The sequence below is a fragment of the Eptatretus burgeri genome, unplaced genomic scaffold (genome assembly GCF_056783735.1).
Source record: "Eptatretus burgeri isolate ZD-2024b unplaced genomic scaffold, Ebu_testis_v1 Ebu_testis_scaffold_350, whole genome shotgun sequence".
NCBI lineage: Eukaryota > Metazoa > Chordata > Myxini > Myxiniformes > Myxinidae > Eptatretus > Eptatretus burgeri.
In genome coordinates this window covers 1-27746 of record NW_028222299.1, presented here as the reverse complement: position 1 = coordinate 27746, position 27746 = coordinate 1, and the positions used below count along the sequence as shown (strand labels likewise).

The following is a 27746-nucleotide window of genomic DNA, read 5'->3' as shown; positions in this document are numbered from 1 at the left end:
ACAGTTTTACGCCTCAACTCCCTGAACAGCTCAGCTGTGCCATTCAGCCTGGTCCTGCGACTCTGGTCAATGGTATCCGGTGTCCCTTGAGAGACAAAATTCTTCTTCCAAGACATCCACCGGCAACTTCAAGGACGGTGGTTTTGAAGGCACTCCGCAACTCTTCAGGATCTCCCAAAGCACCCTGACCCCCCAAATCTCCACTCAGCTCGTTTGCAAACTCCTCAGCGACCCTCTCATCCTTGAGCTTGCCAACATCTAGCCTCGGCTGGGATGGTACCATTCTCCTGGATTTAAGGTGCAACTACAGAGGTGCTACAACAAACCGGTGGTCAGTATTGAGGAGCTGACCACTCCGGTAGAACCCTGCAGTTCTGGATCATCCTCCAGCGACCATCAACGAGAACATGGTCAATCTCCTTTGCCACTCCACCAGCGTTGGAATACCAAGTCCAGCGATGAGCTTGTGGGTGCTGAAACCATGAGCCGGACACCATAAGTCCATGACTTCTTGCAAAGTCAAGGAACTTGGTGCGATTCTGGTTCACAGTTCCAAACCCATGGGGACCAACACACGTCTCATAACCATCCCAATCAGTTCCAGTCGATGCATTGAAATCCCCCAAGACCAGAAGAGTATCTCACCTGAGGCACTGATCAACCACAGACTCGAGCGTGACATAAAATGTGTCCTTTACGGTGAGATCACTCGCCTCAGTCGGAGCATAAACAGAGACCAGGGGAATGACACCGAAGGAGTGACGAATCCTTAGTCTCATGATACGCTCGTTGACCGGTGTTACCTCAATTTTAATTGGAGTAATCTTATTGGACACAGCTACAACAACTCCTTGGGCATGGACACCATCAGAGCGACCAGACCAATAGGAGGTGGAACCACCCGTCATGATCTCGCCACTATCCGGTCTCCGAACCTCAGAGAGAGCTGCAATACCGATGTCCAAACGCTTGAGCTCAGATGATAACAGAGACAGGTGATCATCCTCTCTTAGGGATCAGACATTCCAGGTACTCACCCGAAGGGACCTCCTCAGGTTAACTCAAGGAGACCGTCGTCTTGTGGACGATACCTGAGCACCACTCCGACACACTCGTTACCGCAATCTGACCCTGGAAGGTCACCGCGTGGTTTCCCTCCCATCATCATGAATGGGGGTCCCGAATTAACTTTTTCCGAAAAACTTGATGGAATCAATCGGAACTTGTGCAGACACAATGTCGGGGTTCCCTCATTCATCCCTGCAAGTTTCAGCTTCCTCGGTCTCGGAGGAGTAGATGGTACCCACATACCCACATACCCACATATAACTCCGTTATAGAGGGAAGATTATTGATAAATACAAAAACAGAACATAAAGAACGTTGTTTCGTGTCGAGGGAATAATCATCGACGAACTCGGACTCGATTTTCCACTTTCACAAAAAAAAATCTGAAACACAAACAATCCGTTAAAACGAAACTTTCGATCTTTCTGTATTTATTTTAAATCATGGACACGTGATCTGGCGGGAACCAATCAGACACCACAATCTCGCGGTTCGTTGTTACCGGAACAACTCGCGCTCTTCCCTCGGGTACCACAGCGTACCGTCCTTCACGTTACACGATGTGCGGTCCACCATGACCCGAGATGTCAGAACGAACAGCCCGGGATCCACGAACGGCTCCGATGGAGGAGACGTGGTCGGTCCGGGAGGTTCTCCGGAAGACCGCGGGTCCATGGACGGTTCACCCGAGGATAAGGAGTCCAGACCCGGTACGTGACGTTCAGCCCGTACCGAGAACTTGTGTTTCCCGTGCTGATCCGTGCTGTGTACTAACACAGGAACTCATTGATTTGGGGAATGTCTTTGATTTGGGAAATCCCATCCATGACGTGTTCCCTTCCCTCTTGTACATGTATGACATCATGATATACCTCATCACGTCATTCATCATTCGATTCCTCTTTCATCTCGTTTACACCAAATCAGATTTACTTGTGATGATGGGCCTCTGCACCGGCACACAATGGCCTGTTGTTGAGGACTCTAGTGGGATCTTTTACGTCCTCGAGGAATCACTGGATGAGAAGACAAGCGACTTACCTTTGCTTTCAGAGGAAGGTATGCTCACTGATGCAACACCTTACCTGTGCAGCACCAGGATGGCAGCTTACAGCTCGTCCTGTATCAACCTTGAGGCCAAATTATGTTCAATATTACATTTATATATGTGAAGGGTGAACTTAGTTACCACTAAACCAGTCGGATATTTATAAAGCAGAGTTCTTGAGAGTTTACCAGGTAACTAATTCTGTTCGATGGATGTAAGTCACAAGTTCAAGGTCAAACTTTGACCCCAAAATCATTTTACACGAAGTTTTGACCTGAAGCTGTGACCTCAACCTTTGACCTGCTGTAAGAACTGTTATGAAACCATTGTCACGGGATAGGTGTGTTTGTACCGACTCTGTTTATCTGTTTTGGTGAAATATCATCAAGGGATACCTGGTGTTGGTTTAATGGTTTGGGTGGTGGGCTTGGTTTACTTGGGTCCTGAGTTCAAATCCCACTTTGTCGTTGAATTAATACCAGGTGGGGTTGACTCAGCTTGTTATCCTTCTGAGGTTGGCAAAGTGATACCAGCTTGCTGGGATGATTGAGCCGTTTGAGTATCCTGTGTCAGAGTGGTCACCTGTCCAGGATTGTGTCCAATAACCCAGGAGACTGCTGGAGCACCACTGATGCTCTCTCTGTACAGAGTGTGGTCTTCATGGATCGATCATAAAGGACACGTTTAACAATGTTACCCATCACTGAGGGGCAGGGATTTGAACTCTCGTGATCACCTCTCTCATTGAATAATTTATAGTTCATCATAACCTTTTTTAATTGAGGAAAGTGTGAAAATGTAATATATTAAGCTGAATTCGTGTTTGTTTACTTGTTTACCAGCAAATACTACCTGTCGCTTCGCTGATGGGAATATTCAAGGGAAGATGGAGAGGAGGGATGGGAAGGATAGAGGAGGAAGAGGTGTATGAGAGAGAGAGGGATAGAGTTAGGAGAGAGAGGGATAGAGTTACGAGAGAGAGGATGGGGAGAGAGCGGGATGGGATAGGAGAGGGACCGATGGGGGTGATGGAGAGGGATAGGGAGGAGAGAGGCAGAGGGAGAAGGGGAGGGGTAGAGGAGGGGACCCAGGTCGTTGTGACGCCCAGTTGAACGCCCATCCGGGAGACAGCACACACATTTATGAATGTGAAGCAGGCCGTCCTGTGAAAAACCGGGATGACAGTTTATAGCTGGGTCGGGATTCAAACCCAGGCGAGACAGCTGAGAGCGAGCATGTGTACCTCTCGGCTATCCTGCTGTGAACTGGTAATTCATTTCTGTTGAGGGAGGGGGAGGCGGTACAAGGGGATGCGAAGGCAGCATCAGGGGAAGGGGCATCGTGAGGGGGGAAGGCATCATGAGGGGGGTAAGGCATTGTGAGGGGGGAAGGCATCATGAGGGGGGTAAGGCATCGTGAGGGGGGAAGGCAGCTTGAGGGGAGGAGAAGGCAGCGCAAGAGGAGCAGAAGGCAGCACGAAGCAAGGGGAATGTTTCATTTCATTCATTTTAAGCGGAGGTTCAAACCAAAGCAAACAACAATGAGCTTCGCAGCGAAGCGGAGGTGATTTCACTCACGCCATATACAGATGTAAGCAGCAAGGATGGTTGATGAAGATGATGTCAGCTGACTTCCAAGCAGAGGGAAGATGACCCTGGGAAAATGATAGAGTGAATGGAGCAGAATGTTTGTAAGTACAACGTGCCGTCGTTTGATTAACTCCGTCAGGGAAGTGACGGGTACTTCCACCGGTGGAATACGTAAAGCTCAATTATTCTTTATTTTATTTTTTTGTTGCCGCACGCACACAAAGCGAAAGGTGGGGTGAAGCAATTTGTTCACTTCGTCCGTCAGTCTGTCGACAAACATAAGTTTATTTTCGAAGAACAACTCAATTTCAGTTGAAAGTTATATTTTGAACATTAATAGGAAAACAAACCTGTAGTTTATCAGTACTTTGGCGATGAATCCGTCCCGATCGCACATGCACGGAGAGGAGGAAGATAATAGTTTTATGTGCCTGCAAAATTGAAATTAATGCCAAACAAGAAACTTACTGTTTTTTTAAGGATGTTATAAAGGACACAAACAACAGTGTTCCATCTCCACCTCGAGGCACCGAAGCGAGTGCACCAGTTACTAACCCGGAGGATGTCACGGCAGAAAGAAAATAAAGACACCAATGTGTCCTTTGTGGTGTTTTATGGGTGAAACTGACAATGCCTTCAGCAAGTAATCACACCCCTCAACTTTTTCATATTTTGTTGTGTTTCAGCCTGACTTCAAAATGGATTAAATTTAAATGTTTTGTCCCTGATCAACACAAAATACTCCCAAATGATAAAGGGAAGACATATTTTTTGAATTTTTTTACAAATTAATGAAAACTGAAAAGCTGAAATGTCGTTCGTCAACACGTATTCAACCTTCTCAGTCAGTACTTTGTAGTGTTCCAGTGTTGCTTTGGCTGCATGCTTGGGGTAATTGTCCCGTTGGAACGTAAATCTTCGCCGCAGTCGAAGATCTTTTGCACTCTGAAGCAGGTTCTCCTCAAGGATTTCCTTGTTTTTGGCTCCATTCATTGTTCCCTCTGTTCTTACAAGCCTCCCACTCCCTGCCGCTGAAAAGCATCTCTGTAGCATGATGCCGCCACCACCATGCTTCACGGTAGGGATGGTGTTGGATGGGTGATGAGCTGCGCTCAGTTTCTGCCAGATGGAGTGCTTTGCATTCCGGCCAAAGAGTTCCATTTTCGTCTCATCAGACCACAGAATGTTTTGCCTCTTGCTCCCAGAGTCCTTCACACGCCTTTTTACAAACTCCAGACGTGCTGTCATGTGCCTTTTTCTTCGGAGTGGCTTCCGTCTCGCAATTCTCCCTTAAAGCCGAGATTTGTGAAGTGCTGCAGAGACATTTGTGCTTCCGGCAGGTTCTCCCATCTCAGTGAAGGAACTCTGTAGTTCTGTCAGAGTGGTCGTTGGGTTCTTCGTTTCCTCCCTGACAGATGTCCTTCTTGCCGGGTTGCTCAGTTTGGTCGGACGGCCAACTCAAGGAAGAGTCTGGGTAGTTCATATTATTTCCATTTCCTTATGATGGAGCTCAGTGTGCTCTTGGGACCTTTCAACACCAGAAATTGTTTTCATTCCCTTCCCCAGATCTCTGCCTCTTCGCTACTCGATCTCGGAGTTCCACGGACAGTTCCTTGGACTTCATGGTCGAGTTTCTGCTCTGACATGTGAATTGTCAACTGTGCACTTAAAATAGAAAGGTGTGTTTCTTTCGAACTAATGTCCAATCAATTTAATTGGCCACAGGTGGACTCCAATCAAGTTTTTTTGTGTACATTGTCGAGGCTCGTATGAGAGCTAACACAACGCACAAGAAGGGGGGCAGGAGAAAAGAGGGACAGGAGAGGGAAGGACAAAACAATGGGGAACAGAAGCATGAGGAGAACTGTGGAAGGAAGAGTGATGGGGTGGGGTAGATGGGGTATACAAGATGGACACTACAGGGACTTTCAGGAAGGAAAGCAGGTAATTTGAAGGAGGTGGGTTTGGGGTGGATTAACGGGGATAGAAAAGATCGTGGTTTTGGATGGGGGAAGCGAAGAGGGGATGGTGAACAGCTGTTTTGAAGACCTGGAGGAGGTTGAAGACCTGGAGGTCCCTCCAGGTCTTCAAAACAGCTGATTGGGATTGAAGAGAGTGTGGGAGTTTGTTCCAAAGGTGGGAAAAAAGAGGAATGAAAGAGTGAAGGTGAGCAGTGATTCTTGGTTTTGGAAGTTTTTCCAGAAGGGGGTTGCTTGTGGACCTTGAGCGCCCTGCGGAAATATGGGGTGACATATCACAGAAAGAGTAGGGCGGCGAGACCGGAGAGGAGACGAGAGAAGACAGAAAGACCACCGACCTGCCTGCGGTGAGAGAGTGAGGGGCCCAAAGACTCAGCCTCACCGCGGGAGATACCAATGATCCTAAATGCCTTGGTTTCCACAGCGTGAAGCCGAGAAAGGTGAGAGGCAGGAGCCCCAGCCCAGAGAGGAGAGCAATACTCCATCAGGCTGCGGGCGAAAGCTTTGAATGTGGTCAGGAGCTCGGATGGGCTGAGGAAGGACCTTGCACGACGGAGGATGCCCAGCCGACGACTGGTTTTGCAGACCAGTTTGTAAATGTGGCTTTCCCTGGAAAGATCATGGCAGATAGTGAGACCCAGAAGCTTGAATGAAAGGACTTCTTCAAGATGATTGTTGAGAAAGTATATGGTAGGTGTGGGGGGGGGGGGGGGGTTCCAGACGGTTCTTTCGGCGAGACATAGTGAGAGTGTGAGATTTGTCAGGATTGAAAGACATGTTCCACGTGTTGGAGCAGTTTGTGATTTTTATCCAGATCTGCAGAAAACGAAGAAGCTGCTGCTTGTCGATCTGAGGGATGGCAGATGGTTGGAGTCATCAGCAAAGAGATAAAGAGGATTTTCCAGAGAGTCGAATAGATCATTGATGAAAACCAGAAAAAGAACAGGGCCCAGAACACTGCCTTGAGGAACTTGAGGAACAGGGAGAGGGGATGAGAGAATTCCATTTCGGGCCACACGTTGACTGCAACAGGAGAGGAAGTAGAGCGAGATGTCTGGCTGCAATTGGAGAACCACAGAACATTGACAAGCACGTGGTCAGATGAACCAATTTGAGTGGAGGAAGAACAACAGATATTTTCATGGAAATTGGTCGAAATCAGATCCAGAAGAGATGGAGGCCCATTGGTTGCGATCCTGGTCTGGAAGTTGACTGATTGAGTCAGTCCCAATAAGTCGCAGAAGTCTTTTGCTGAAGTACCATGGCAGATGACGAAGGTACCCACACCCAACCAACTTGCATGATGGCAGTTGAAGTCACCAAATATGAGGAAGAGAGAGAGAGAGAGAGTTGGGATGAGAGGATAGAAGTTGGTCCATTTTTTCTGACAGTGAGGGGTAAATGGAGTCATCAGTGTTTGGTGGATGGTACAGTACACATATAAATATGAGGTGGGAGTGGAGGGGAAGCCGAAGTCAGAGGTATTCCTGGGGGTGTGGGGGAGTGAGGGCAGTGCATGGAGAGTGAGGAATAGTCTTTAATGAAGAGAACAACTCCTCCACCAGAACGAGGCTCAGGTCTTTCATACCGGAGGAGGGATTAACCAGGGAGAAAGTTATGGAGACATCTCAAGGATGAACAAAGGAAATTGGATGCACCTGAGTTCAATTTGGAATGTAATAGCAAAGGGGTTGAATACTTATTGTTGCAAGACATTTCAGTTTTTTTTGTAAAAATTTCTAAAAACATGTTTTCACTTTGTCATTATGGGGTATTTTGTGTCGATCAGTGACAAAAAATTGAAATAGAATCCATTTTAAATCCCGGCTGTAACACAACAAAATGTGATATCAGTCAAGGGGTGTGAATACTTTCTGAAGACAAGAGAAAGAAGGATAATTTCATAAGTAATATTAATCGCTTCTGTCCATCTTTAAAACATAATACTGATTAAAAGCAACACTTAATGACTTTCCAAAGAATTCCAAAACGACAAAAGTACAAACGTCACAGACACTGCATCAATGCAGCTATGAGTTAACTCACGACTTCAGTTGACAACTTATCTCAGGTAACCAGTTTGTAAAATAAACCACAGCAGGTTATAAATGGGTGCAAGGTCGGCTGTGAGCATGTTCAAAAGATTTTGCTCAGTGGGTGCACATCGGATGAATCCAACAGGATAATTGTGGCGCAAAAGTCCTCAGAGGGTGAAAGCTTTGGGACACCCCAGCATGGAGAACAACCCTCGTGCACAGAACAAGCTGTCTCAGAGAGAGGTTGAATTGGGGTTCTCCAAGCTATGAAGGACAATGCGTGACTGGAAGCATGTGAGGAGAGAGCGGAAGAACGGACAGACTGCCTTCTCGATAAGGCCGGCAAGGAGATTCCTGCTTTGAAGTCATCTCGAAGACAACAGCAGGGCAGTAGATTCGACAAGTAGACCGACCAGTAGATTTGAGTGACCAACATATAGCAGGGTGAAGTTGGTTCTTTGTTGTCAGGGAATGTGGTCGCCGCGGCATCCCACTCTCAACATACCGTGGACTCCCGATTCCTCCTTTACTGTTTGAATATGTTTGAAAATTAATTTTGCCACATGAAATTCAGAGAATGTGCCTTTCTTGCACCACATTAAATTGAGCAGTTCAGGAGACAGCCTTTCTCTCCTTTGCCTCCTCCGTTTCGTCTCCTACATTGTTCCTCTCTCCTGTCTCCTGATCCAAACTGTCAGTGTTTTATATCTTCCTCACTGTCGGTGCCTCTTACATGAAGAGTTGTTAATTGTTGCCAAGTCAAATGCAGCTGCTGTCGGCGTCTCTTAACTCGTTTTGTTGCCATTTGTGAGTCCGCTTTGGCAGCGTTGTCAGTGTCTCCTCGTGTGGTGGTCATTGCTCTGGCCAGTTCATTCCTTGCTTGGTGTTATTGTGACCCAACCAGACTTTCAACAGCTAAAATAGCTGGGTCAGGAAGAGCTTTAAATCATCCATGTATCCGAGGTGTGTCACCTTTCCTGTTTCTTTGGATGTTCTTCTATTGGTTGTTCGGGTGTATCCATGTCCTTGTTTGTTGATGAGGTTACTCAGTGGGTCCAGAGCCAGACAAAACAAGAGGGGGGAAACACTGAAAGGGAAAGGGGATTGATTTTGTATATTTACAAGCGTTTTATCATCCATGAATGTGGAACACTGTCAAAAGCTTCCTGATAGTCCATCCAGGCGGTGGACAATTTGGTTCTTCGCATTTTGAAATTTTCAAGTACGGCCTTGTTCAATTGAGCTTGGTGGCCCTTTTGTTCTACCTCTCAACCTCCTTGTTGGGTTCGGTGATGGAACATCATTTCTGTCTTTATTCCTGTGAGAAGTTTGTGTGTTGTTTGCAAACATGTTATCGGCCGGTATTTGTGAGGAAGTTGGGTTTCTTCATATTGTTACTGTGCCGGGGTCGCGGCCGCGATCCTACCACTCCGACGGGGCCGCAAGTCGAGTCGGCCCGACCGATCGCCCGGAATATTGATCGCCGCCCGGATAAGTCCGAGTCGACGGGTCCTTGTACAAGAACCGAAATACGCCAATGGGCAGATCACGTGGGGTAGGGTCGATTCCCAATCTTCAATGTACCTAAATACCCACGTGATCCAACTACCGGGGTATTCCACCCTCGACGGAGCTCGTACGGAACAAACCGCCGAGGCGAGCCTGTCCCGTGCGCGATTCCGAGCGGCTTAATCGCCGAGAACCGTCGGTCCAAATGTCCCCCTTTTACGGCAAACCAACGGCTTTCTCACTCCCAACACACGAAATGCTCAGTCAATGAAAGAATCGACGCGATGAGCTGAAAACATTTAACAATTGGGGTATTTATTAACAATAATGGGGAACTGGGGAAGCACGAAAGAGCAGAACTATTCCGACTATACGAAATGCAATGCAAAGATTTACAGCACACAAAGCACTTAACAATTTCCTACTTATTAGACGGGCCCACGGACACACACACACACCCAAGAAATGGTGGCTGAGGCCTTTAAGAACGGGCTCCAGCTCGGAGGACAGGTGAGCTGAAACCCATGACCTATCTCGAACCTCTCCACCTCGTGTGGTCTACAAGTTGTTCAGATCCGGGCTCGAGCGAGAGCGAGCTGGACCCAATCGCCGTGAGCCGCCATCCTTCCCGAGCTCCAGCGAATCCTCCCGCGCTTCTCAACACGTGCTGGTGAGACGAGGCGCCAATCCTTCCCGTCGATGCATCGCTTCCCCGAGGAACCACCTCCAAGAAGAGGCCGACGAGTCGCACCAAGCCGGGAACCAAACGAAGAACAAAGGGCTCCACGAACCAAGAAGAAGAAGCCACCACTCGCAGCTCGAGTCGAGCAACCTGCTTAACTCTCTTCCGAACAAAGCAGCTCGAAGTAAAAAGCTCTCCCAAGCCAAGCAGGACCCGACGGCCTGCTAAACAACTACTCAGCAGAAGCAAAAAGCTTCCGAAAACCTCAACCCTAACCCAAGCCAAACAGGACCCGACGGCCTGCTGAACGATTGAATGACTCCCCCACTCTGAACACGAACAAAGAAAGGATCTCCTCTTTATCCTTCTCCGCCCCCCTCCCCCGCGCCCGGCATGACTCATGCCCTCGTGATCCATCCCCCCCTCAACCACGGGTGGGAGGGAGTTGTTGACGTCATGAATCACGGGACAGCAGGGCTCTTCTTCCTCTTCGTTAAAGAGGAAGGAGGACCGTCTCCATTGTTCGCTCCCAACTATTAAATCGATCCGCAGCGCATCGAATCGATTTCGAAACATCTATCTATAATTCCAGCAATGTGTGTGTGTGTGTGTGTGTGTGTGTGTGTGTGTGTGTGTGTGTGTGTGTGTGTGTGTGTGTGTGTGTGTGTGTGTGTGTGTGTGTGTGTGTGTGTGTGTGTGTGTGTGTGTGTGTGACCGCTGTTTCTCGACAACCGCTGGTCCGATCCAATTGAAACTTGCTAGGTATATTGCTGGGGACCTGAGGATGTGCCTTTTTAAGGTTTGATATTAATCGGACAAGGGCTTCCCAAGTTATGGCCATTTATTTACCAACCAATGGCAAGACACGTTGTTGCGTGGGCGTGGCCGATGGGGAAGGGAAGCTCAGCCACGTTCCCCATTACGGGTTACAACGTACGGGCTTCCGGAGAGTGATGACTTCGTGTATTCTAATAATTTATCGATTTCTTATGCGCATTTATAGATAAGCACAATGGCCTAAGTTATGATCGTTTTCATATTAGACGGTGTATAAATTTCGGGAATATCAGAGTGCTGGTATGCTCCGAACCAGGAAGTAAATTTTTTCTCTCTCTTCTCTTCTCTTTTTGTTTTTCCTTGCCACGACATTGCGAAAAGGTAAAATACGTTGGCGCTAATTGAATAATTGGGTATTAAAAATAAATTGTGAACAATCGTAACTGCGAATAATATCGAACTTCCGGGTTACACATGTACGGGCACGTGAGAGTGAAGAAACGGCCTGTGTGGTTTATTTATTTATTTATTTATTTTTTACGGGCACGTACAAGTTTAAACAATGGAAGGTGAGCTATCTGGGGAACAAGCACTTCTCGACATAGCTGACAAAAGGAACCTGTATGTTGTGTGCAATCGAATTCCAAATTCGTAACAATATGTTTCGATGAGAAATGTGTTTCGTTCTATAAACCACTCATGCACTTCCTTTTCCTCTTGGATCAGTTGTTTGAATGTCCTGGTGTCGTGATTGTGGAGAGCATCAAGTTGTTTCAGCCAGAAGTTTGGAATTCCATCTGGGCCTGGATTTTAAAGTTTGGTGGCATTTTTTGAAGTTGTTTTTAATTATTTATTTCTTCATCAATATAATCACTGGGGACATTTTCTCCACCGACATGGTGCTTCCTCTTTTCCAAGTCCACAATCCATTCTGCTTCCTTGTTATGTTTCTTTCGATCTCCAAGAATTCCTTTCCAGAATGTTTCTCCATCTTTTCTTTTTCAGGGGGAGTTGACACATTCTGCTTCTGTTTCCCTAATTCGTGGAAGAATCTCTTCGGATTACTCTCAAACATGTGGTTTTGTTTTCTCCTGGTGTTTGCTTCCTCATTGTCGGTGTTTTTATTTTTATCTTTATCTTTCTTGGTATCATTTCTCCATTGAGTTTGTTTTCAACACCCAAACACTCGAGGTCTTTGTCTCCAATTTTATATTTGTTTATTATTTTTTGAATTCTCTTTTTTAGTTTTGGTTTTCTCTTTTCTTTTGTGAACTGTTGTATTTGTCCAATGTGTTCGGTGTGTCTGTGTGCGTTTGTGTCTGTCTGTCTACATGTCCACGTCTACATATTTTCACTTTAAAAATTGTTTTCTCTGAAACCGCTTGTCCGATCGATGCAAAATTTTAAACATCGGAGGAAATCCCGATGGAGAATGTTTTTATTGTTGACATCGTCGTAATTTGTCACATGGTATGGCAACCATATTGAATTAAAGGGGAAATTTGTATATCATTTTCTCTAAAACCATTCAACGAAAATACTTGAAACTTTGCATGTGTTATCAACTCCTTATGGGGTATATCGGATGATAATGATGATGTCACCAGGAAAGTCTTATTCCAGCCATAATTGGTTGAATTGAAATCCTCTGGAAAATCTGAAACTTCATTTATCTGATCTCTGACCAGACGTGAGTGAATAATTAAATTTTTGACATACATAACCCATTCCAAGAAACAATGTGATATAATACTGTGGGGTGCATGGATGATACGAGCATATGGGCCATGATAGTAGTGGGCCATGATCGTGGGATGTTCAGTTAACAATGGTAATTTTGTTCAGAATGAACGTGCAAGGTGAGACTATGTGCTCTACTCATGTCGTTCAAGTTGTAAAAGTGATTTATTGATGTTTTTGCTCAATTGTCAATTTGCAGAGAAAAAATTTGAAACGTCTTCACGTGTCAACTGTTCCTCGTCGGTGGTCAGAGAAGTTTCTTTCGATCATCACCCGACAGAGACTTTTTGTCAGGATGTTGACCATTTTCGGGGTGTGTCTACAAACAACAACTGTGACAGGTTTAGCAATGTCTTGCAACAGGAGAACCAAAGAAGTGACAAGACAAACAAGTTTCCTGTTACCAACAAAGACTTCACCTCCTCATCGTGTCTAAAAGGATGTATAAAAATATGCACAGGTGAGACGTCACACAGGTGCACTGTGTGTCATAAGGGATTTGCTTCTTCTTCATATCTGTTGACACCTCAAAGGTTGCACAGCGATGAGAAATCCTACAAGTGTTCACAATGCAGGAAGGACTTTTTTTCTTCATCAAATTTAAATCGTCATCAAAAAATACATTCAGGGGAGAAACCTTACAAGTGTTCTCTTTGTAACAAAGCGTTTAATCAGCCATCACTCTTACATGAGCACCAGGTATTGCACACCAGGAAGAAACCCTACAATTGTTCTGTGTGCAACAAAGCGTTTAATCAAGCATCGAACTTACATAGACATCAAATAATACACACAGGAGAGAAACCCTACAATTGTCCTGTGTGCAACAAGACCTTTACTCGTCCATCGTCTGTCTCAGCACATCAAAGGGTACACACCGGAGAGAAACCCTACAATTGTCCTGTGTGCAACAAGACCTTTACTCGTCCATCGTCTGTCTCAGCACATCAAAGGGTACACACCGGAGAGAAACCCCACAAGTGTCCTGTGTGTAACAAAGCGTTTAATATAGCATCCAACTTCCATACACATCAAAGAATACACACAGGAGAGAAACCCCACAAGTGTCCTGTGTGTAACAAAGCGTTTAATATAGCATCCAACTTCCATAGACATCAAATAATACACACAGGAGAGAAACCCCACAAGTGTCCTGTGTGTAACAAAACATTTAATATAGCATCCAACTTCCATACACATCAAAGAATACACACCGGAGAGAAACCCTACAAGTGTCCTGTGTGTAACAAAGCGTTTAATCATTCATCGAACTTACGTAGACATCAAATAATACACACCGGAGATAAACCCCACAATTATCCTGTGTGCAACAAAGCGTTTAATTATAATCCATCAACTGCATCTCGACATCAAAGAATACATCAAAGCAAAGAATTTCCAGCAACAGGTGCGAGTAGAAGATGCCACACATGGGATGGAAATATCAGCGAATCCAGTGCCATTGATCGCAAAGAAGAGAAATGAAAAATACAAAAAGATTCATCAACAAATATATACCCACAACTCGGAGAACGACAAAAGAGCAGGAAGATTGTAAAAAGATCTGGTAAGAGTTGGGGAGAGACCAAAAAGGCACTTTGCAGTGGCTTGGTAGATGTCATGTCAACTTGGATGGAGAACGAGTCAGAGTACAGTGTCTATAGAAAGTCTACACCCTCTTTCAAAATATTCACCTTTTGATGTCTTATAACCTGGAATTAAAAACATTAAATCAGAGTTTTTGCACCTTCACTTGCACATTGTAACCCATAACTTCCAAGTGATAAATGAAAGACACAAGTTTCAGAAAATTAATTAAACACACAAAACTAGAATGTCTTGGTTGGATAAGTGTCCATCCCCAATATAATAGCAATTGTAAACGAGCTCAGATGTAACCAATCACATTCAAAATCACACAACCTCTTAATTGACCTCCACCTGTTTAAATTGTCGTGATTCTGATTATTTCAGAGTAAAATCAGCCGTTCCTGTGGGTTTCCTATGCTGTCCTGCATTTCACAGCAAATGCTCAACCATGGGCACCGATGAGCTTTCAAAAGACCTCCGGGATAAAGTTGTGGAAAGGCACAGATCAGGGGATGGGTATAAAATATTTCAAAGGCCTTCAATATCCCTTGGAGCACAGTCAAGACAGTCATTATGAAGAAATGGAAAGCGAAAGGTGCCACCAAGACCCTGCCAAGATAAGGCCGTCCCTCCAAACTGGATGACCAAGCAAGGAGACATGATCAGCGGCCACCAAGAGGCCAATGGCAACTTTGAAGGAGCAACCACATGCCTTCATGGCAAGGACTGATCACTGGTGTCCATCCGACAACAATATCCCAAGCACTCCACAAGTCTGGGCTGCACGGTCAGGTGGCAAGAAGGAAGCCATAACACAAAAAAGCCCACCTTGAGTCCTGTTTGAGGTTTACCCAAAAACACTCCAGACATTCTGAAGCCATGTGGAAGAAAGTTTTGTGGTCTGATGGAACTTATGGAAAAATACAAAACGCAACATTTGGTGCACACCCAACAAAGCACATCAGCCAAAGGACACCATACCTACTGTGAAGCCTGGTGGTGGCAGCATCATGTTATGGGGATGTTTCTCATCAGCAGGGACTGGGGCACTTTTTATATTTTTTGCAGACCAAGTCGAGGCTTGTGTCAGAGCTAATACACAGAAACATATCACAAGGCAGGAGACAAGAAGGGAGGGAGAGGGAAGCACAAAATAGTGCAGAAGAAAGACAAGAGGATATCTGTGGAAGGGAGAGGGATGGAATGAGGTAAACAAGACGGTACCACAGGGACTTTCAGGAAGGAAAACAGGGAATTTGAACGAGGTGGCTTCGGGGTGGATCAACTGGGGAGGTAAATATCAAGATTTTGGATTGGGGAAGATGTGAGATGGTGGTGAACATCTGCTTTGAAGACCTGGAGGGAGGACTGGGATTGAAGAGAGTGTTGGAGTTTGTTTGAAGAGTGTGGCAGGACAGAAAAGGAATAAAAGAGTGAAGGTGGGCAGTGATTCTTGATTTTGGCAGTTTCACCAGAAGGGGGTTTTTGTCAGACCTTGAGCACCTTGAGGAAATACAGGGGGACAGATCACAGACAGGGCAAGGGGGGGGGCAAGGCCAGGGAGTAGATGGGAGAAGAGAGAAAGACCTGTCTCCGGTGAGAGAGTGACAGATCCAAAGACTCAGCTTCATCGTAGGAAATACCAATGATCTTAAAAGCCTTGGTTTCCACAGCGTGAAGTCGAGCCAGTTGTGAGGCATCAACACAACCCCAGAGGGGGAGCAGTAATCCATAAGACTACGGATGAAAGCTTTGTAAATGGTTGGAATCTCAGGTGTGCCAAGGAAGGACTTCGCACAATGGAGCCCAGGTTGGCGATTGACTTTGGAGGCCAGCTTGGAGATGTGGCTTTCCTGGGAAAGATCATGGCAGATAGTGAGACCCAAAAGCTTGAATGAAAGGACTTCTTGAAAAGGAATGTTGAGAAAGTAGATGGGGGGGTGTGGAGGGGGATTCCAGCCGGTCCTTTCGGAGAGACATGGTGAGGGTGTGAGTTGTCATGATAGAATGGAAAATGGATGGAGCCAAACACAGAAAAATCCGAGAGGAAAACCTGCTGTCCTCTGCAAGAAAACTGAAATTGGGACAGAAGTTCACGTTTCAGCATGATAACCACCCGAAGCCCACAGCCATAGCCACACTGGAGTCGTCGTGATAGTGTTCAGGATTTTCCATGGGATTCCCAATTTTTGCAGCTTGATTTGATTGTTTGTTCTTCGATTTTCTTTCCCAGCACGATGAGATGTTCATCATTTCATGTACTTCTCTGTCATACGTTTTGTATGTAATTTTATAAATGATTTTATGCAAACAATGACATCATAATGTGAAAAGTAAAAGTGATTCATTAAATTTTGGCAGCCCTCCCTCACCTTGCACTTCTTGATGCCATACAAACCAAGTCCGTCACAATCATTGGAATCTCCAGTGATGAAGCTGAGTCTATGGTTCTCTAACTCTCACACCGGTGGGTTCTCCGTCTTCTCCCGGTTCCTTTCTGGTCCTGCACCCCTCTGCTTTGCTCTGTACTCTTATTCCCGAATTTTGTTCCAAAGGGCTTTCACAGTCTTCCAGTAACCCACTTCTGTTGAAAGTTCCAAAATTCAGGTTCTTTGCTCACCTCCACTCATTTGTTACTCCTTTCTCCAGCCTGTGGAACCATCTTCCTCAGACTTCAATCTGACTCTTCCGTCTTCAAGATGGCTGCTCACCAACACCCCCCCCTCCAATCCATTCTCATGATATTTTCCCCCTCTCCAAGCCTTCCTTTCCTCCCCAAGCCCTCTCCGAAATAAAAGCCCTCCACAAACCTCACTGATTAAAGCACTTCTTCCCACCAACATAATCACAGTCCTTTCATATTTTCATTATACTCAAGGAGCGAACCAATGAATATTTGTCCATGTTCTACTTTTGGGAATGACTTAATTTTCTTATCACATTCATTTCCATCGAGTATATTCACAAATAATAACTTGGAACTTGGTTCTTGGTAAAAGTATTGTTACGTCTGAGGGGGGGGGGGTATGCATTCAAAGGGTAATTAGGATGTTTAATTAGGTATGCCATGCTGTTCGAGTGTACCAGGATCTCGATGTAATAAGTAGCAATTCAGTGGTGATAAGTTGTCTAGTAAATGTCCATTTCTTCAAGGGGGAAATGGTAATTGTCGCGTAATTAGTTAGGGAAACGGGTTAGGGCAAGTGTGTCTGCGTAAACCCCTTTTAGTATTCCCTGGAGGCTTGCCGTGACGTCACAGGACAGTGCTGCGGATGGCTCCGCCCCGTGATCACGATTGTCGGAAGGCGACGGCGGAGGGCCAATGGAGCGGCTCGATTGGAGGTGACGAGGACTCGAGGATAAAAAGGTTCTGTTCGGGGAAAAGGCGAAGAGGAAGAAGATCGGTACAGAAAAACCGTACTGGTGGAGGCACGCTGGGAGCGTGCTGTTTGTTGGGCTGATTCGATCCTGATTTCATCGTGTCTCGTGGCCTTGCTGTGCCTCGTGCCTCACCTCGGTTGGCTCTGGGGTTCTGCTGGCTCGGAGTACGGGGTCGAACGGCGGGCGGACCTGCCTCCCTCTCCTGCTCGCAACTTGGCGCCAGAACTGGCTCCCTGGCGGCTGTGAGCGGACTTGCGCCGACACCAGAAGGTCGACAGCACCACGGTGTCTCCTGACCCTGACGAGCGCAACGCCAGCTCGTCCGACGCCAATCCAGGGACTGTTGAGTCTACACCACGGGCCAGCCTGACCACCAGGACCAGCTACGTTTTGTGTGTGTGTGTGTGTGACCTGGCGCCTTAGAGGGTTTGAGATTGGTATATCCATTGGAATTGTTTGTGTTTTCCCCACGCCCGAACTCATACCACCATCCCGTCGAATCGCCCCGGATCCCTCCTCTTGCCGAGTCTTATTTCTGGTTAGAGAAATAAACATCATTAACTCAGTGAAAAGCGACTCGTGCCACCTTCCTCGTCCCGTTTGCGGTAGAGCGATTAGAACCGCCATCTTTGGGTTGTAAAGGATAAACCGCCTCCATCGTTTCGGCTCATTCTACGTTGGCGGGACTGTTCAAGTCCCGTGGACGTCACAGTATCTTTGTTGAGCAGAGATGAAATGACAAACTTCTCTTATTGCTTTTGTTTTACCACCTCCTGAGCCACATATCATTTTGTCGATTGCTTATATTTTTCAGTCTTTCCAAATTCAACATTGTTTACGATTTTATGAAAGTTCTTCTCAAAATCATTTGAAGCAAGCTGTTTTATTTTTTGTCTCAAAATGAGTCAGCCTGGAGTCAGCCAAGCTCCCTCGCCCGAAGGAAAAATGCGACTCAATCCCTTGAAAACCCATTGTTTTCTCATTTCCGTGATGTCATCAACTTGTGCAATTTTTACCCGAGCTTTGGCTTGTTTCATTCAGAGGATGGAGTTAGTATTCACAGGAGCAGATCAATCTTTTTCACAAGAGGAGAGGTGAAATCCTTAAACGGATTCATTATTTGTTGTTTTATACAGAATTAAATACAACACGAATAATTAATCATTATTGCACATATATTTTTGTTTTCTGACAGGTTGTCCCCAACAACAACATCGTTGATAACTGATGTTGAAAATGAAGCCAACGAATATCATGAAGAATGGCAGAATATGAATGAAATCCTTATCGATCTTCAATAATTTCGAAGATAATTTAATGACATCATGTCTTGGTTGTTGGAAGACTTTTCACACCCCCTGGCGTTGGATAAGTCAAAAGAAAGGTGAGAAATTATCCCCTTGTCTCTCTCTGTCTCTGTCTGTCTGTCTCTGTCTCTCTCTGTCTGTCTCTGTCGCTTCTGTCTCTGCCTGTCTCTGTGTCTGTCGCTCTCTGTCTCTCTCTCTCTTTCTCTCTCTCTCTGTCGCTTCTGTCTCTGTCTGCCTGTATCTGTATCTGTGTCTGTCTCTCTCTGTGTCTGTCTGTCTCTGTCTGTCTCTTTTGGTGTTAATTTTTGTCTATTTTGAACCACGGAGTGTTGACTCATTCTGAAATTTTTTTTTTTCAGTTTAAACTGGATGAATTCATTCTGCCTGGATGAATCCGACACAAAACTCAATCTTCTGGAGGTAAATGTTTTATTTATTATTTTATTTATATCATTGTGTCATCATCTTAAAAACCCTCATGGATTTTCCCTCTTTGTTTTGAATCGAATATGGTGATCGAGTTTCGAAATCACAAACCGACAGACTGCTGCTGCAAAAGAAGATTTTGTTCAATGTTTTCAATCTTGTTTAATTATATATGTTTTGCTTACAATTATTTAATTCTTAATTACAAAAAAGAATAAAGGGGGTGGAAAGGGGAGGGATGGGGGGCTGGGGTTTGGGGGAGGGTTAGGGTAGGGTTTGGGGGGGGGAAGTTGCGCTCCCCCAAAGACCCACCACTCCCCCTTGTCCCACCCACTCCACCCCCCGCGTGTGTGTGGGAAAGAGTGGGGGGGTGGGATGAATGGGTGGGGCTTGTGTGGGTGCTGCTTGTGTGGGTGGAAACAAAGAAGGGGTGGAGCAATTTTTTTAATTAAATAAACATGTGTGTGGGGATCTACCACACTAATCACAAATCATGTGGATATGATGGATGTGGGTGTGGCTTGAATGGGTGTGGTTTGTGTGGGCGGAGTCAAAAAGGGGAGGAGTCAAAAGTGTAGGAATCAAAAAATGGGTGGAGTCATTTTTTGAATATATTTTTTTCAATTTATTATTATCTTTGTCTTTTGTAATTACTGTGAGTAAAATGAACCTAAAATTTCTTACCCTTCTAAATCACATAATTTGTAAGTCCAAGGAACTGTACCAACGACATCAATAAATTTTTAAAGTTCATTTGTCCATCGCTTAGTGTAACCTTTTTCAAAATGAGATTTCCACCTGTATGTTCTTACTGTATCATCAACTTTGAACTTTGGCTTCATGACATGAATCTCTTTTTCATATCCTAATTTTGTAAATGTTTCTGATGGCTTCGTCTTCATTGAGGTGTGAATCGTGTCGTTGTACTTATCTGCAATGTCCTGAATTCCAGATAACCATTGTTGAGAACCGAGTTGAGTGAACTTTTTGTATAGTCTCTATTTTAAAGTGCGATTGAAACATTCAATAACAACCGCTTTCCCTTTCATTGAAGGTGCTGAAAAATGTAATAGTTATTTTTTTTTAAATTCATAAATGTTTTGTTGTTGAACTCTGTACCCTCATCAGTCCACAATTATTTTAGGTTTTTCTCTTGCTTTTTAAAAATATTTTGTCTAATTAAAAAAAAATTGTCGAATTCTGATATACCGAAGTACCCACGCCGTCTAACTACCGGGGAAGCCACACCCTCGACAGATTTTGTCCCAACCGAGTCGCTGTTACCGAATCGGATCCGGCGTAACCGAGCGGGGATTAGCAAAGCCTGCCGGACCAAATGAACAATTTACGGCGCATTTAACACGGGGTTTATTTATAATGGGGAGAGGGAGACAACGAGCAGAGTCACACCAAATATAATCAAATGTACAATGATGTAAGGCACTTATACCGTTTCAACTTAAAGAAGAGGCCCACACACACACACACACACACACACACACACACACACACACACACACACACACACACACACACACACACACACACACACACACACACACACACACACACACACACACACACACACACACACACACACACACACACACACACATCCAAAAAAAATGGACACCACAGGGTCTTTATTCGGTCCTGCAGCCGAGGAGGATAGTTCAGCTGGGGGGACAGAGTTCCGTGGTGTACCTGGCCGCGTCGTGCCCTGGTGGAGCCCGGGATTATTGGCGGGGAATTCGGACCCTCCGACCACCAGCCCGCATTCTCCAACACAAATCACCACGGTGGGACTCGAACCCGCACGGTCAGCTTTGCACCAAGCGCCGAGGAGAAGACCCAGGACGAAGACCGACGACCATGACAAGGAGGGCCCAGCAGGCCAGAGCACGGGGGGGCGCGGGGGGGGGGGTAACCGACCAACAACCTTTTCTCGCGCACCACGCGATCCTCTTATCCCCTCCCCCGCACAGGGTGGGGGAAATCCGCTCTCCGGAAACTCGCCTCCGGATTGGACGGGGTGTTTCGGGTCTCGTGGTGACCAGCCGTGATTGGAGGAGGATCACGATAGGCAGGGAAAAACACGCCCCTTCTGGGCAGAGTCTCTGTGGCTGTTTTGGCGCTTCTCTCTTCTTTGTTGCTTCGTTGAGACATTCTTCTTTCCCTGGGCGTTCTGGCTTCCCATTGGCTGGGGCGCACGTGCGATGCTCGCCCTTCGCTCATTGGGCAGAGGAAACACTCCATGCCCCTTTTTTGGAGCGGGTCTCCGATCTGAGGCGATGGAAGTCCCGCCCACGTCTGTGCTCGGCACTAACGCGCGTGAGGAAGGCCGATGGTGGCAGGAGCGAAGGAGGGTGTTGTTGTTGTTATTGTTGTTGGATATTATTTCTAACTAAAAAATAACTCACAGCGCACATACACTTAATCACCCATGAAACATATGGACGGGACCCTAACTATAAACACAGAATTATCGAAATAACTGAACTGCGGGGACTGCTGTCTGTTTGTGTGCAAATGGCAGATTAGTAACACAATATAACATGTCTATCTGTGAGTCTCAATGAGGATGTAACAGTAAATTCAAAGAAGCAAATTAGACCCTGAAAATCGAACAGGGGGGGGGACACCAATAGGTGGGTTAAAGGACAAATTAGAGGGAGACCTGGACAGACTAGGGATGTGGGAAGGAGTGAGGGTCAGGGAGGACCCATGGGATGGAGAAGATGGATACAGAAGGAAAGTCTGAAGTGGGAAAACCGGAAATTTGGAAGCAGGAGGGATTGGGGTGAGAGTGGGGGTTATGGAGGGTAAAAACAGATGGTGGTTTGGATGGGGGATCATCTGAGATGGGGGTGAACAGCTGTCTTGAAGACCTGGAGGGAAGAATGAGATTGAAGAGGATGTGGAGGTTGTTTTATTATTATTATTATTTAATGAAGAGGATGCTTTATTGAACTGAACTGGTATATTTAATTTGGTGTTGGGTGCAGCACAGGCATGTTGGTCCGAATGACCATCTCCTGCGTCTGAGTTCTTTGTTTATTATTTTTCTCACGTCATGAACTCCCTCAATTTCCCTTTTCTCTTGAATGATTTATTAAATTGACGGTGAACGTCACAAGGACATCGTCAACACTGAACGTCAATAAACGTCACAATCAACACATTTCAGTTCTCGTGTCTAATCCGGATAGGAAGGTGTGTGTGTAGATCCGGTCTCGGACCCCAACAGCGAATCGTGATTGATTGGTCATTTGGTCCATCATCATGGTGCACATCCTAACATCGCTCGAACTCCTCCTCCTCCTGTATAAACAAGGTGATACACCTGATCTTTCCTCTCAAAGACATCGAATCGTTTGCTTCCCATAGGTTTGTGTAAATAATTCACCATTGAGCACCGAGTGGTGTTTTATATCCCAGTTCACTCTGTGGAGACACTCACGTGTTGTTTACACCACTCGGTTCCACGAGAGGGAATCAGGAGAGGAAGCGAGGATGACGTCACTGCAATCTCGCTGAAGAGCAGTTAAGTTCGTGAAAGCCGATTCGTCCCTGCGTTTGTCGAATCAGTTCTCTTCACGACGGGTCTCTGCCCCACCCCCCTCCACCGCAACGAATCTACTGCTCCTCTGGTTGAGGGACGGAACACATCCTTACAGAGACCATTTGATCGTTCGTCGGAGGGGAAATCGTGACCAGGCCCGAGGCTTTGAGATGGCGAAACGGGTGCTCGTGATGGCCGGATATCGCCGGTCCTGCTCCTTGTGTGACCTTCCACGAACGTCCTGGGCCATGTTGTGGTCCTTCTCCCAGCCCGTGTTCTGAGGGTGTGTGAACTCTGAGGGTGTGGACCAGGTAGAGGTCACGTTGAGTAGGACGTGTGTGGACAAGCAGTTTGGGCTGAACGGGTCGTCGGCAGTGAGTGACGAGGTGATGAACGGTAGTTTACACCCCGGGACGGACCCGTCAATCGACCGTTCTGTAGTGAAGGGTGAGGATGAAGACCATTCGCTCGTATTCCCACCACTACCAGCTCCGGGTCACATCTCCAACGGACCACGTGGGTCACCGGACGTCACCATCGTGAAGTACGAGGAGCCGCCCGTGTCGCAGCACCAGGGTCTAAACCCGGGACAGACGGTCTCGGTGCCCCCACCAAGAGCACTGGTACCCAGTCCGATCCCATCCCACCCTGGGAGTGAACCACGATCCGAGCCTGAAATCTTCGTGACATGTTCTGGAGGGGGTCGCTCCCGGGGTACATCCGTGACCAGTCTCCCGCCGTCTGGTGCGGTGCTGGATGTGGTGACTGGGACGCACGAAGTTCATCCTGGCGGACACGGTCCCGAGCAACGTTATGCGGACACCTCGCTGCAGATGTCGGACGGTCCACACAGCAGCTCACAAGGGCGGACGGGGGGACCGGAGACTGCTCTCGTAACATCATTGTCCGATATCGCACCGTTCGACCTTCATTCGGGGCACGACCCGGTCCTGCAGCCTGGGTCCGTGGTGGCGTTCGATGCTGCGAGAAGTACCGGTGCGGATTATGATGAGCCTGGGATGTTGGTGGAGTCCCCTACGGACTCGAGGATCGTGCCTAACTTGGGGTCGTGTTGGCCCCTCCTGCCGCCGGTCCCAATACAATCAGGCGCTCCCCCACCATGTACGCTGGTGACCTGCGGTAGTGGATGCGGAGGAGGTCCACTGGGTTGCACCAACTGTCAAGAGTGCCTGGAGGAGGGCCTGTCTATGGCTGCGAGTGAGACCATCAAGATGCAGGACTTGGACGAAGAGGTATTGTGCTGTCTGAGCAGACAGGAGTGTCCCCGAGTCACGATGGTCGATACCGTAACCATTGTGGGGAAAGAAAAGGAAAAGGAGCACAGAGGTGAGATATAATAAATAATAAACAAAGATACAGGTGAGATATAATAAATAATAAACAAGGATTCAGGTGAGATATAATAAACACAAACAAGGATACAGGTGAGATATAATAAACACAAACAAGGATACAGGTGAGATATAATAAACACAAACAAGGATACAGGTGAGATATAATAAACACAAACAAGGATACAGGTGAGATATAATAAACACAAACAAGGATACAGGTGAGATGTAATAAACACAAACAAGGATACAGGTGAAATAGAATAAACAAGGAAACATGTGAGATATAATCAACACAAACAAGGGTACAGGTGAGATATAATAAACAAGGATACAGGTGAGATATAATAAACAAGGAGACAGGTGAGATGTAATAGACAAGGATACAGGTGAGATATAATAAACAAGGATACAGGTGAGATATAATAAAAAAGGAAATAGGTGATTTATAACAAATAATAAACAAGGATACAGGTGAGATATAATAAACAATATACAAGGATATAGGTGAGATATAATAAATAATAATCAAGGGTACAGGTGAGATATAATAAACAAGGACACAGGTGAGATATAATAAACACAAACAAGGATACAGGTGAGATATAATAAACAAGGATGCAGGGGAGATGTAATAAACACAAACAAGGATACAGGTGAGATGTAATAAACAAGGATGCAGGTGAGATGTAATAAACACAAACAAGGATACAGGTGAAATAGAATAAACAAGGAAACAGGTGAGATATAATCAACACAAACAAGGATACAGGTGAGATATAATAAACACAAACAAGGATACAGGTGAGATGTAATAAACACAAACAAGGATACAGGTGAAATAGAATAAACAAGGATACAGGTGAGATATAATAAACACAAACAAGGATACAGGTGAGATATAATAATCAAGGGTACAGGTGAGATATAATAAACAAGGAGACAGGTGAGATGTAATAGACAAGGATACAGGGGAGATGTAATAAACAAGGATTCAGGTGAGATATAATAAACAAGGAAATAGGTGATTTATAACAAATAATAAACAAGGATACAGGTGAGATATAATAAATAATAAACAAGGATACAGGTGAGATATAATAAATAATACACAAGGATACAGGTGAGATATAATAAACAAGGACACAGGTGAGATATAATGAATAATAAACAAGGATACAGGTGAGATATAATAAATAATAAACAAGGATACAGGTGAGATGTAATAAACAAGGATGCAGGTGAGATATAATAAACACAAACAAGGATACAGGTGAAATAGAATAAACAAGGAAACAGGTGAGATATAATCAACACAAACAAGGATACAGGTGAGATATAATAATCAAGGGTACAGGTGAGATATAATAAACAAGGATACAGGTGAGATGTAATAAACAAGGAAATAGGTGATTTATAACAAATAATAAACAAGGATACAGGTGAGATATAATAAATAATATACAAGGATACAGGTGAGATATAATAAATAATAATCAAGGGTACAGGTGAGATATAATAAACAAGGACACAGGTGAGATATAATAAACACAAACAAGGATACAGGTGAGATGTAATAAACAAGGATGCAGGGGAGATGTAATAAACACAAACAAGGATACAGGTGAGATGTAATAAACAAGGATGCAGGTGAGATGTAATAAACACAAACAAGGATACAGGTGAAATAGAATAAACAAGGAAACAGGTGAGATATAATCAACACAAACAAGGATACAGGTGAGATATAATAAACACAAACAAGGATACAGGTGAGATGTAATAAACACAAACAAGGATACAGGTGAAATAGAATAAACAAGGAAACAGGTGAGATATAATCAACACAAACAAGGGTACAGGTGAGATATAATAAACAAGGATACAGGTGAGATATAATAAACAAGGAGACAGGTGAGATGTAATAGACAAGGATACAGGTGAGATATAATAAACAAGGATACAGGTGAGATATAATAAAAAAGGAAATAGGTGATTTATAACAAATAATAAACAAGGATACAGGTGAGATATAATAAATAATATACAAGGATACAGGTGAGATATAATAAATAATAATCAAGGGTACAGGTGAGATATAATAAACAAGGACACAGGTGAGATATAATAAACACAAACAAGGATACAGGTGAGATGTAATAAACAAGGATGCAGGGGAGATGTAATAAACACAAACAAGGATACAGGTGAGATGTAATAAACAAGGATGCAGGTGAGATGTAATAAACACAAACAAGGATACAGGTGAAATAGAATAAACAAGGAAACAGGTGAGATATAATCAACACAAACAAGGATACAGGTGAGATATAATAATCAAGGGTACAGGTGAGATATAATAAACAAGGATACAGGTGAGATATAATAAACAAGGAGACAGGTGAGATGTAATAGACAAGGATACAGGTGAGATATAATAAACAAGGATACAGGTGAGATATAATAAAAAAGGAAATAGGTGATTTATAACAAATAATAAACAAGGATACAGGTGAGATATAATAAACAAGGACACAGGTGAGATATAATAAATAATATACAAGGATACAGGTGAGATATAATAATCAAGGGTACAGGTGAGATATAATAAACAAGGACACAGGTGAGATATAATAAACACAAACAAGGATACAGGTGAGATGCAATAAACAAGGATGCAGGGGAGATATAATAAACACAAACAAGGATACAGGTGAGATGTAATAAACAAGGATACAGGTGAGATGTAATAAACAAGGATACAGGTGAGATGTAATAAACACAAACAAGGATACAGGTGAAATAGAATAAACAAGGAAACAGGTGAGATATAATCAACACAAACAAGGATACAGGTGAGATGTAATAAACAAGGATGCAGGTGAGATGTAATAAACACAAACAAGGATACAGGTGAAATAGAATAAACAAGGAAACAGGTGAGATATAATCAACACAAACAAGGATACAGGTGAGATATAATAATCAAGGGTACAGGTGAGATATAATAAACAAGGAGACAGGTGAGATGTAATAGACAAGGATACAGGTGAGATATAATAAACAAGGGTACAGGTGAGATATAATAAAAAAGGAAATAGGTGATTTATAACAAATAATAAACAAGGATACAGGTGAGATGTAATAAACAAGGAAATAGGTGATTTATAACAAATAATAAACAAGGATACAGGTGAGATATAATAAATAATATACAAGGATACAGGTGAGATATAATAAACAAGGACACAGGTGAGATATAATGAATAATAAACAAGGATACAGGTGAGATATAATAAAGAATAATCAAGGGTACAGGTGAGATGTAATAAATAATAATCAAGGGTACAGCCAAATGACCAGGTAACAAGGTGTTTATTGAACATTTCCCATCTGATTATTTAAACTCCACACGTTGGTGTGGAATGTTTATTTAATTTTTCCCTTCCTGTAATTATTTTTTCCTGCCTGACCTGAGATACCCCGTCATCGGGTGCGGGTCCTCCCGTTATATATCCCAGTCCACGTGACCAGACATGAGTAAGATGGATAAAATCTATCAGTTCATCGTCTGCTGATGTACAATGTGCATGAAACACAACTGAACTGTCATTGTTTTTACTTATTTTCCTGAAACACTTAATTTGAAAATGGAAAAAGTTCTCCTTTTATAAAATGATGACAACGAATAAATTTCATA

At 44.6% G+C, this 27746-nt stretch overlaps 2 protein-coding genes and 1 long non-coding RNA gene across 8 annotated transcripts; 2 read left to right on the top strand and 1 right to left on the bottom strand.

The window, feature by feature from the left end:
• The first annotated feature begins 951 nt into the window (after window positions 1-951).
• On the top strand, window positions 952-19349 carry LOC147007283 (uncharacterized). Of its 2 annotated transcripts, XM_085867429.1 has the most exons (4): window positions 959-1778; window positions 1996-2127; window positions 18595-18783; window positions 19066-19349. In XM_085867429.1, exons 1-3 carry the CDS (start codon window positions 1643-1645, stop codon window positions 18618-18620), a joined length of 294 nt encoding a protein of 97 aa, XP_085723555.1. In that variant the 5' UTR covers window positions 959-1642; the 3' UTR covers window positions 18621-18783; window positions 19066-19349. The 2 variants fall into 2 exon arrangements, with proteins under 2 accessions (XP_085723554.1, XP_085723555.1); XM_085867428.1 differs by lacking the exons at window positions 18595-18783; window positions 19066-19349 and adding an exon at window positions 12628-17079 and having other exon boundaries at window positions 952-1778.
• A 2876-nt stretch (window positions 19350-22225) lies between these two features.
• Window positions 22226-22710, bottom strand: LOC147007282 (uncharacterized). Its single transcript, XR_015054293.1, has 2 exons — window positions 22593-22710; window positions 22226-22453 (listed from the first exon to the last, which is right to left on the bottom strand). It is a non-coding gene; the product is annotated as an uncharacterized LOC147007282 (long non-coding RNA).
• LOC147007281 (uncharacterized) lies at window positions 22692-27726 on the top strand. Of its 5 annotated transcripts, none has more exons than XM_085867435.1 (4): window positions 22692-24760; window positions 24909-24992; window positions 25346-27069; window positions 27181-27726. In XM_085867435.1, exon 1 carries the CDS (start codon window positions 23084-23086, stop codon window positions 24050-24052), a length of 969 nt encoding a protein of 322 aa, XP_085723561.1. In that variant the 5' UTR covers window positions 22692-23083; the 3' UTR covers window positions 24053-24760; window positions 24909-24992; window positions 25346-27069; window positions 27181-27726. The 5 variants fall into 5 exon arrangements, with proteins under 5 accessions (XP_085723561.1, XP_085723558.1, XP_085723560.1 ...); XM_085867432.1 differs by having other exon boundaries at window positions 24909-25521; window positions 25555-27069; XM_085867434.1 differs by having other exon boundaries at window positions 22692-24818; window positions 24941-24992; window positions 25045-27069.
• Window positions 27727-27746: the final 20 nt, after the last annotated feature.

Bases quoted from the DNA above. Each gene is read 5' to 3' on its own strand.
- LOC147007283 (XM_085867428.1), top strand. From the start codon at position 1,643: ATGACCCGAGATGTCAGAACGAACAGCCCGGGATCCACGAACGGCTCC. The intron at 1,779-1,995 runs GTACGTGACGTT...ACACCAAATCAG, and splicing joins GGATAAGGAGTCCAGACCCG to ATTTACTTGTGATGATGGGC. The intron at 2,128-12,627 runs GTATGCTCACTG...GTCAATTTGCAG, and splicing joins ACCTTTGCTTTCAGAGGAAG to AGAAAAAATTTGAAACGTCT.
- LOC147007281 (XM_085867435.1), top strand. From the start codon at position 23,084: ATGAACGGTAGTTTACACCCCGGGACGGACCCGTCAATCGACCGTTCT.